Source organism: Oryzias melastigma, linkage group LG15 (genome assembly GCF_002922805.2).
Source record: "Oryzias melastigma strain HK-1 linkage group LG15, ASM292280v2, whole genome shotgun sequence".
Classification (NCBI taxonomy): domain Eukaryota; kingdom Metazoa; phylum Chordata; class Actinopteri; order Beloniformes; family Adrianichthyidae; genus Oryzias; species Oryzias melastigma.
Genome location: NC_050526.1, coordinates 27,313,802 through 27,324,605, shown reverse-complemented (window position 1 = coordinate 27,324,605; position 10,804 = coordinate 27,313,802). Strand labels below are relative to the sequence as shown.

General features: G+C 34.9%; 2 protein-coding genes across 2 annotated transcripts in view; both read right to left on the bottom strand.

Annotated features, from left to right (window-relative positions):
* eif2ak2 (eukaryotic translation initiation factor 2-alpha kinase 2) overlaps positions 1 to 6,754 on the bottom strand; it is a 25,356-nt gene extending 18,602 nt beyond the window's left edge. The window contains 12 exon segments of the mRNA XM_036215616.1: positions 234 to 310; positions 399 to 441; positions 519 to 550; positions 2,655 to 2,733; positions 2,809 to 2,858; positions 2,954 to 3,071; positions 3,157 to 3,306; positions 3,388 to 3,461; positions 3,924 to 4,047; positions 4,139 to 4,257; positions 4,340 to 4,472; positions 6,352 to 6,754. Coding sequence (XP_036071509.1) covers positions 234 to 310; positions 399 to 441; positions 519 to 550; positions 2,655 to 2,733; positions 2,809 to 2,858; positions 2,954 to 3,071; positions 3,157 to 3,306; positions 3,388 to 3,461; positions 3,924 to 4,047; positions 4,139 to 4,257; positions 4,340 to 4,472; positions 6,352 to 6,458 — 1,106 coding nt within the window. The 5' untranslated portion in view covers positions 6,459 to 6,754.
* Positions 6,755 to 7,171: 417 nt separating this feature from the next.
* On the bottom strand, positions 7,172 to 10,774 carry gpatch11 (G patch domain containing 11). Its single transcript, XM_024297435.2, has 8 exons — positions 10,611 to 10,774; positions 9,407 to 9,633; positions 9,280 to 9,321; positions 9,072 to 9,192; positions 8,913 to 9,003; positions 8,212 to 8,322; positions 7,805 to 7,886; positions 7,172 to 7,691 (listed from the first exon to the last, which is right to left on the bottom strand). The coding sequence occupies exons 1-8, from the start codon at positions 10,658 to 10,660 to the stop codon at positions 7,636 to 7,638; spliced, it is 780 nt and encodes a 259-aa protein (XP_024153203.1). The 5' UTR covers positions 10,661 to 10,774; the 3' UTR covers positions 7,172 to 7,635.
* Positions 10,775 to 10,804: the final 30 nt, after the last annotated feature.

The window sequence follows — 10,804 nt, the reverse complement described above, 5'->3', positions numbered from 1 at the left end:
ACGTTCAATCTATGAAAAAAACCGCGACTTATAGTCCGGAAAATACGGTATGACTGATTTCTAAATGTTGACTAAGACAGATATCCAATATTTCAACCTTTGTTTTCCTTTAGGGTACATGAAAACTAAATTAATGCTTTTCCTCAATCCTGCTGATAGTGAACAATTTTGTGGATGAGGATTAATCTGTGGGAACTTCACAAAAACTAAAGAAACAATGCAAAATGTCCTACCTGCCGTTCATCAAAGGAGTTTGTGCTTCTTCAGTCGCAGTTTCTCCTTTACACTTGTTTTTAAAATTTATTCCATCCTCAAAAAAAGGCATAGTAAAAAGTTTAACTTTTCTAAAGAATGCAAAAGAAACATTTAGCTTGATAGTTATCTTCTTTTTCTTTTACCTCTTTACTCTGAGAAAGTGCTCTTTCAAATTTTGCTGCAAGTCTAAAGAATCACAAGACTCAGTTAGCAGAAATATCAAGTGAAACTAACTTCTGCTTGAAAATAAAAAATCATCTTACCTAACTTTAGGTCTTGAATCAGGAGTCCGTCCCTTTATAATGTGAAGAAGGAAAAACAGTAATTACTATAGTACAGTGGAGGAAATTAGTATTTGAACCCTGGCTGGTTTTCTAGGTTTGCCCACCTAAAAATAAACAGACAGTAAGTCATCCTAATGACAGTTTCATTGAGCAGATAGAAAATTGCAAGAAATTTACTTTAAAGAAGGAAAATAAGTATTTGAACTCATTTGCTGGAAAGCCTTAATATTTGAGCCTTAATATTTGGGGCCAAACCTTTATTAGCAGCACACAGGTCAGACATTTTTTTAGCTGATGATCAGATTTCTGCACATAGCAGGAAGAAATTTGGTTCACTCTTCTTTACAAAAGAGTTCTAAATAATTCAGATTTGGTGGCTGTTGCTTGGTAACTCTGAGTTTCACCTTTTCCCATAGGTTTTCTATAGGATTGAGGTCCAGAGACTGTCTGGACCATTCTATGACCTTGATATGCTTCTTCTAACCAGCTCAATTGCCTTTTTTCATGTATTATTCCTGATTGGTTGAAATAAACCATATCATTCATTCAACATTCATTCATTCATTACTTGGTTGCCTAGTCTGTTTGCTTTGGGTCATTATCCTGTTGGAAGACTCATCCACGACACATTTTAAATCTCCTGGTGGAAGGAAGAAGGTTCTCACTCAAGATTTGACGGTACATGGCTCCGCCCATCCACTTGGTGAAGAGCAGAAAAAAAAAACCTAAATCATGTTTCCACCTCCAAGCTTGACAGTGGAGATGGTGTTCTTAGGGTCAAAGGCAGCATTTCTCTTCCTCCAAACAAAACAAGTTGAGTTGATGCCAAAGAACTTCATGTTGGTTTCATATGACCACGGCATCTTCTCCCAGTCACTCTCTAAACTTCAGATGACTTCAGGTGGGTCTGCACATGTGAAATACTTAACAATTGTGCTGTTAAGTATTCCCAATTGGTGAATGTGGTTCCAGATAATTTCCGATCATCAACTAACTCCTGCTGTGTTGTTTTAGGTCTATTTCTCACTGTTTTCAAGATCATGGAAACCCCACCAGGTGAGATGTGGACTGGAACCACAGTCTTATAGGTGGATTGATGGTCATGTTCTTGTATTTTGTCACAATTGCACCAGCAGTTGTCCCTTTAACCCCCAGCTTCCTGCTGATGGTTCTGTAGTCCATTCTGGTCTTGTGCAGGTCTACAATCTTCTCTCTTGAATCCACTGAAAGCTCTTTCTATCTCGTCCTTCTTGACCGCCAGAGACGGCCTTTCAAGCACTGAATGATCCTTCTGGCACATGCGTAGTTTGAGAATTTAATGACAACAATGTCACCTGTGATCTCCTGGTGACCCCTATGGGAGGCTATAAAGTCACGTGGGACCAGGAGCGTGGTCCCAACGCAAGGAACCAGAGGGACTGGGAGCTCTGGCGGTCATGGAGGATTCATAGAACCGTAGTTACATACGTTAGTCTTGGAGAGTTTGGAGTCTAATTCAATGGACAGGTGTATTTTCTACAGGTGATTAGTTCAAACAGGTGTCTTCAATTTAGGTGACGGGTTGATAGCTGGTCTGTGTGAACCAGAACTCTTAATGGTTGCTAGAATCAATCATCTATTTCCTTTAATGAAATGCAAATACATTTATATAAATTATTTAACCCTTGTTCTACTCGAGGCATGTTTACATTAAAAATGGGGTCATCTGACTAGAAAGCACGCTGAACTTTTTTTCAAGGATTTTTTTTAATCTTTACTGTTGTTTGTGGCAGACATAAAATCCTGTCCACCTTTGTCATGGGAGGGATCACACATCATGTAAGGGTGGGTCATCTGGACCCAATAAGATAGCACGAGGGTTAAAGAGCATTTCTTCATTTTCTATCTCACTGTTCAAATAAAGCTACCACCTAGATAGCATACTGTCCATTTCATCTTAGATGGGCAAACCCACAAAATCAGCAGGAACTCAAATAAAACTTAAAAAAGTAATTTAATAAGATACTTTTCATTTAATAAATCTATGATCTAACAGATTATGAATCTAGCTGTACCACTTGTTAATTTGGGGACATTTGGTACTTTTAGAAGGTTGGATGTGAAGGAAATCCATACCTGAATCTTGCGAGGCGGTGTTGAATTTTTAAACTCAATCCAGTCACTTCCACTGTTTGAATGCACTTGTCCAGAGTCCCTGAAAGGAATCAAACACACTATTAGAGGAATATTCCACAGAAGAAGTGAATCTTTCATTCTGTCCGTGTCTCACTTTGGGCTTGTTGGTGTGGAGGGTGCTGCTCTCCCACTGAATGAAGTTTCCTAAAAACACATATTTAAATGAAGCTCTAATGAAGCTGCTAATGACTTAAAAATTATGAATCAGATGAAATAACAGATTAAAAAAATAGAAATACTGATTGCTCTTTTATTATGGACCAGGCCAGCTGAGCGGCCTTCTGCTTTGCTTCCTTGACGCTCCTCCCTTCACCCACAGGAAACTCCTGCTTGTTGAGGAGTAATTTATAGAAAAATCTACATTGAGAGAAAAAAAATGAGTTTTATTCTTCTGGTACAACCTTCAAGTTGATGCATCTAAACGAACCTCAGTGAAACTCACGTAGGGTTATGAGAAGGACCTGCTCTGCTCTCTTCAACGTATGTCTGATTCAGCTTTTTCTGCTGACAGTAGAGGTTTATCGCTTCTATAAAGTTGGTTTGTTTGAAGCCGCCGTCCTCAGTCTTTATGCTTAAGTTCTTCATCTGATCACTGCGATGGTAAGAACAAGATTCACTCCTAAAGGAGCCATTTGAAAACCATGAACAAAAACAACTCAGTTGTTGTGCTCACCCGATGTCTGAAGCAGCTTCATCCAACGGTTGTTTTTGCTCAGGAGACGTGAAACTTTCTTTTCCAAGTCCAGTCTATAAAAAATGAAAAGAAAAAACTTTTGACTTTTATCCATGTAAGAGCTTCTCTTAATGACCCACTCCGAGGAAAATTGTGTTTTTTTTAAACATGTTCTTGATTCATTCTTCGTATGATTAAGGACATATATAAAGAAATTTAAGCACAAAATTTGCATTTCTGAGTATTTCTTTATTCATATTGGTGTGAATCAGAGCAGACGATAATGTTCTGTTTGAAAAAGCCCTCATTTGTTATATAGAAAATATGCTGGGGGCACAAGCCCCAAGCCCACAACTCAGAGGTGAATTTCTAATGAACTGCTGCTCTACAGAAACTATGTCCTAGAAAAGGACAGGTTTTTTCATTTTGCCTATAAAACCGCATAATCGTAATTAAAAGCCTACTGGGAACGCTTTGGAAACAGAAGCGATGACTGGAGTGGGTCTTTAAAGTCCTCGCTGCCCACCACCACTCACATCCATGCTTTCACTGCCAAACATCTCCACATAAACCAGCCTAGCAGCTTCCTCCTTGGCTTCCTTCTTTGTTTTTCCTGAGGCATGTGGATACTCCTTATCTCCAACCACAAAATAGCACATCCTACCAACAACAACACAAAGGAACGCTTCAGAACATCCAGCAAATAGCGCTAAAATGCTAATGACAGTACAGGTACAGAGAGGAACTTTACTGAGAAGAAAAAACAGCTCCAACATTGAGCGACTCCACAGCCTTCACAACCAGCTTGCTCTTCTGGGCAAAGAGGTAGAGCCAGCTGACGTAGTGGGTACTCTTTTTCTCATTTTCTGTCTGTGAAGATGAATAAAACCATTACAAAAAGTATTGAAATGAATACGAACAATGATCATAAACAATGATCAGTAAAACATACCTTTGAAGAATCCACTGATTGTTTCATCAGGGACATCCAAGCATTTTTTGCAGCATTCTTCTTTGCTTCTCTCTTGTTACTTCCGACTCCTTCAGGGTATGCGTCTCCATTCACAACTGCCCTTATGGTAAAACTAAAAAGCAAATAAAGTTATTTTAATAATCATATTCATCTTGATACCAACATTACAGATATTACAAACCAGGCAAAGCTTATTATGTCACATATTTTAATTCTTTTCAAGTTTGACTATTTAATAGTATTTTTAAATGCATTTTATTGTATTGTTTTTACCATTTTATTCTGATTTTAAAATTTTTGAAAGGTGCAAATATTAAAAAAATATTAATCATTATTTAAAGACTTTAAATGTGTTGTTTAAATAGGAAAACTCTATAAACAGATTTTTTAAAACATATCTGCTAAAATAACACAATACTGCAATACATATATAGATTATATAGATCAAAGTGGTACAAATGTCCCCAAAACTCAAACTTTATGGAAAACATTCAGCAATAAAATTACAACTCAGAGATAATTTAATTAAACATTTAACATGAAGTATTCTTGCAAACATAAATGAATAAATAAAACATTTTTTGAAAGAAAATGAGTATTAAACTTTGGTTTACAACACTTAAATTTAAAAATGAAAAGCACTAAAATTGTGTGTCAAATATTCAGATAAAACCTTAAAAGAAACTTATCTACCCTCATTTTTTCTAAATAAAATGACAACAAAAAATCCAGTAAATATAGGAAAACTGCTAAAACAACTATCATGATTGTTCTAGATTTTTCTGCAAAGAAAGTCGAGAGTCAGAGAGAGATTTCTCATGAGGAGAACCTCAGCAGACTTTCCACCCTCCACCGTTCTGCAGAAAGTCCCTCATTTATTAGAATATTGGTGGTTGCCTAGGTTACAAAAAAACTAATTAAGGGATGCAAGGTCAAATAGTCAACAATAAACTTCTCTTTGGAAGCATGGAAATGTTTAGTCTGAGTTCCTGTAGCGCTTCCTGATCAGTTTTTACCGATCCTTCTTCAGATTTTTCCCCGGTTTTCCTCCCTCCAGATGGCACAGACCCCAGCAAAGCAGATCTCCCTCAATGTGCAGGTCAAAGCAGAGTTTTATTGTACGTTTAATCAGCAGTTATGATTTAATAAATAAAGTAAATACGATCTTAACAATGATTCAGCTTCCTTAGGAGATATAATGATATAATATAGATTTAATGAATTTCCCCCCGTGGGATTAATAAAGTATATTGATTAATTGATAAAATGAAGAACCAGAGAAGTAATTTTAACTTTGTACAACACCTAAAGGTTCAAGGTTTGTCCCACAACTCTATTTTTTACTTGGAATTTTTGGTTAAAGATGTCCTGGATCCATTTTTGGTAATTGATTTGGATTGTTCAAAATTAAACAACATTGACTAAGAATTGGATTACCAGCTGTACTTTATATGAAATAAATTGTTGAGAGGAATCCATAAAGCACTAAAACTAGAAAGGTAATGCTTATTTGAAGGCTAAATCTAGTAGAAATTTATCTTCAATTCACCTTTTTCAAATTGTTTTTGAACTTAAAAGGTAAACAAATGTTTGCCATGCACCTTCTAGTCTGGGTTCCCTGCAGTGCTACTATTAGTCACTATTTTTGTCTGTTTATTTGCTTGGCATGACTCAGCATTTTTTTCTCTTTTTTATAATAAATGGTCTATTTATTCCTAAAAGATGTTCATAAGGTCTTTCAGGGACGTGAAGGACCATTTGGAAAAAGTTCACAACAGCAGATGAGTGAGCTTCCATTGGAAGCAGCAAATTCCTAGAGGTTTCCACGTTTTCCTCATTCTCATTAAATTGTATTTCTTATTTTATTTTATTGTAATTTTTTTTTATAAACGTTACATTGATTAAGGAGTTTGGTTGCTTTGCACAAAGAATATCACGTAATGTTTTAGCAGTTTGATACAGTCGTCCATTTGCAGAATTCTGATCCGCACCTTCGGATGTGATCGGGTCCATCAGATCCGATGTCCTCGTAGTTCACGGTCACGCGCTCTTGGTCTGCATACTCTTTGAGCTTTCCTACGTAATTCATCGAATCCATGAGGAATCATTCAGGAAAACCTTTCTAACGTTCACAGAGATCACAGAAAACCGCCGCTGAACACAACACGTCAATCGGCCTGTTCCGCCCTCACATCACAACTTCCTCACTCTCCTCTTAAGTTTCGATTTCGTCATAAACATTATTCAGCGCACGTGGAGTTTATTTTATCCAATGTATTATTTTACTGTTCAACTCTCCAATTTAGTACATTATAAATGTTATCTTCAATAATTAAAGATAAGTCATATTTAATTAAAAGATTTAATTCCAAATATTTAGACGCATGAACACCACGCCCATTACTAAGAATCATGGGAACTGTAGTGCATAAAGCCATAACCTGAACTCTGTGCTTTGGCAGTTTTCTCTGTCTAAAAAAGCGAAATATATTATTTTAAAGAACAAAACAACGTATTGAATTGAAAAAAATAAAATAAAACGTAAGAAAACAATGGTGTTTTTATTTGATATTAAACAAAAAAGACACCATAGTGCCCTCTATTACAAAGTAATAGCTAAATCACAACACAAAAAGACTCAAATATTTGTCTAAAAGTTGCTTTAAATGTTGAAGATACACCAATATTTTTTTATCGTGAAAATGTATAACACTAAATTTTCTACACATTTTGTAAAAACAGTTTTATGGAAAAAATTGCAAAAATAATAAAACAAAGAAATTTAAGCAACAATCCAGATCTTCTAATTCCCCATCTAAAATGAATTCTTGTTTATTCTTTTTTTTTAACTAATATTAAAGAGAAAAATGTCATTAACTGACACAAAATGTAAAACTTCGCAAATAGACCCTTTCAGCGATAATATGCTTACAAAAAAAGGTTGGACTGAAACATAAAGAGAGAAGCTAACATCTAAATAAAACCAATTTTAATGAGGAATATTGATAAAACAACTTTTCTAGATTGCTGGTTTTTGCTGTTATTTCTTTAAACAAAACAGACATCCAATCACATTTTTTATCCATGGAACAGTATGAGGTTTAAATAAATGTAACTTCAGCTCAGATCACCTAATTTTGAATTATCTATTGAAAAGATGTTGAGCTTTATTTACATGCATCATTTACTTTTGTCTGTACACTATCTTAGCACAAAATACTCCCAGGATAAAGGATTTTTCTCAAGTTTTTTACTCGGTAGAAATGTTCTTTTAATCATTCGTGGTCTGCTGCTGAATCCCCCGGACAGTTGGAGCACAAGTCCTCTTCATCTATAAAATAAATGCATAAACTTATAAGTATAAGTAAGGAACAACAAAAACCAAAAAATATCAAACACAAATATTTTGATTATTAAAAAGTATTTTATTCTTAACACTCTTACCATTATAGGTCGTCCCACACCAGATGCAGTAAAAATGGATTCCTCTTAAATAGGATGTTAGAATTTGGAGTTTATCAAAGGGCTGTAAAAGATGGAGGCGTAAAAAATGCAGGTAAATATTATATTGAGCTATTCTACATGCTGTGTGTGTACTACATGTTAATTCCATGTCATCATCAAATCAAACTCTATTTGTATAGCACTTCTCCAACTAATGTGACTCAAAGTACTTTACATAAAAAATATATATTTTAAATTCCAAAAGCAGAACAAAAGACCATTACAAACAAATGTTGACAATGACTGCACTGAAACAAGATTACATAAAAAACCCAACAAATACGAAAGGCTCAAATTCGTCTTTCCTTAAAAATGTACATTTTAAAAATGTAAAACTGAATACTAACAGTAAGGTTGATTCCTTCTTCTTCTTCTTTCTCCTCTTCTTCTAGATCATCCTCCTCTTCATCAGCATTGACTTCTGGCCAGTACCAAGCTTCTCTTGGGGTGGTTATGCTCTGACCCCCAAAAAACAAAAAAACAATTAACCCAAAGGCTATGTCCCAATTCATTTACTACTCACTATAAAAGGCGCTCGCCATTTTGTAGTGCTTTCAAATCTACAATTTCAAAATCGAGTGCCCTAAAAGTTTCCCAGACATTTGGAAACCAGTGTGCATCGTTAATCACTACATTAGCAAATATGAACCATAATGCATTGCGTTTGAACAATTATTATGGATAAAAATTTGTTTAAATGTAATTTTTTAACTAAACCATACACATTTTCATCACCAGAACACAGTGGATTCATTATTAGACGTCGTAAAATGTACGGATTGATTTGATTTTTACTACGTGAAATGATAAAAAAGTAGTGAGCATGGTGTCCAAGTTGCTTTTAAAATCCAAGGTACTAGGTCGTCCTGCACTAGTTTTTTTTAGTAGTTGGAGATTCGGTTAGGAATTCTAAACACTCATAGCTTTACTGTGTTTCATCAGTGATAAATAAATCAGAGAATATTCGATTTCTGCTGGGTAATTGTCCTGGCGTGGCGTGACTCTGCCATGTGCATCCATGTTCATTCTAAACTGAAATCTTTCAAACCTTCTGGCTGTCAAGCTGCTCACATGCCCTCTGACTTCTCCTGAGGTCTCCTTCAATCTTCTTTTCTTCTCTTTCTGTTCTTACTCGGGACCTAAAAGGACCAAAATCAAGTAAGCTGATTTTTTGTTTTTTTTTTCTGTGTAAAACTCCCAACTTTACCTAAAATCTTCTAGTGACTTTGACTCGTTTTCTTGTTTGGCTCGTATTTTCCGTCGATAGTGTTCAAGCTCCTCATCAGCTTTCCTTTTCTTTACCTCCTCCATTCCGATACCTTCTCTGTCTGACAGTATAAACAAAAGAAGACACACAAAACACTGGAACAAAGCTTTAATCACTCAAACTGTTACTAGGGATAAGTAATGCATACCTGTTTTTATATTTAGTGGAATTGGATCAACCCTTCCTGCTCCTAAGGGGTAGCAAAGATTAGTACCAGTGCTCTCTTACAGCCAATACTGATTCAAAATGTGTTTTTAAGAAAAGATGAAACTCACCCCCCTTCCCGAGACCTTGACCGGCTTTATAACCCATCTTTTGAAGAAGAGCAAAGCCCTTGTTCTGGTTGCTTAAGGAGTTCTGTAAAGCCACCTCTCGGCTTTCCTTCTCCTGCTCTTTGTAGCTCTTCTGTCGGTTCTGGATGTTCTTTTCTTTTTGTTGGACCTCTTTTTTCATTGCTTCTTTTACTCTCCTCACCATGCTGACGCCAGGTTTCACATCTTGACTGTCGGTCAAAAGAACAATTATTTGTAGGACTTTTTATTTTACACTAAATCTATAAGTTATTTGTAAAAACCTGATGTAAATAAACAAATAAAACACATTTTAAAATGAACCTTCACTATTAATCAAAATAAAGTACAAAAAAGTAAACAGTTATGAACTTGGTTGTACCCCAACACTTATACTACTTTTATAACATTCATTCTACAGTCTTTTCTCATGGAGCTGCCCAAGTTTTGAATCAAACTATAAATATTGAAGTTAGAATAAATTGTATGCTAATGTTTTTACATCACCTATTTGCAAACACTATGCCATAACAAATTACTTTCTATATTTTTATTACATTCTGTATCATTCTGCATTTGTTACAAATTCTTGGCTTAAAATAATTTTACTCTTTTTAAACGTATACAATTAAAAAACTCCTTTTTTAATTGTATTTAATTTTAATTATTTGTTGTGTTTTTATATTTATTTATTTATTTTATATTTATTGCTTTGTATTTGGCTATAATAGTCATTTAAACTAATTATTGTTGGGATATTTATATTTAATTTAATAGTGGATCATGCATTAAATGTAATTGAACCGCCACCTTAAAACTATTATTGCAAATTGTCAATTTAAAAAAAAAAGTTTTCTTTGCTATTTTCTTAGAATTTATTCAAACCTAACTTCCTCTCTTTATAAACTTAAAAAGTTACACTCGTTGAATCTAAAGTTCTTGGATGTGTGTTTATTACAAATCCTTTGATTAGGCTTCGAACCAACATTGATTAGGAGCAGGTTTCATTAGATGGTAATAAAATCTATTGTTTTATGAAAAATGTTAACATACAAAAAGGTAGGTGTCTTTAAATGTAAGGCTACTACCTTTAAATACTACGTTTTCTAGACATTTCCCAACTACATTTTCGTTAACAATATTCACATTATTTCGTTTAAATCGAGACGTAAAGTAAATTATTGCTTACAGTTTGCTGAGAAACGCGTCAGACATGTAATCTTCCTCTTCGTCAGACATGTTGAGTTATAAACAAACAAGCTCTCGAGATCAAACTAAATACCTTAAAATTGTGTTCAGCGGTTCATTAAATGCCGCTGCGATGTTATGTTCGCACGTAAATGTGTTCCGACAAGCTACATAAGGCGTGTACTCAAACGTTCC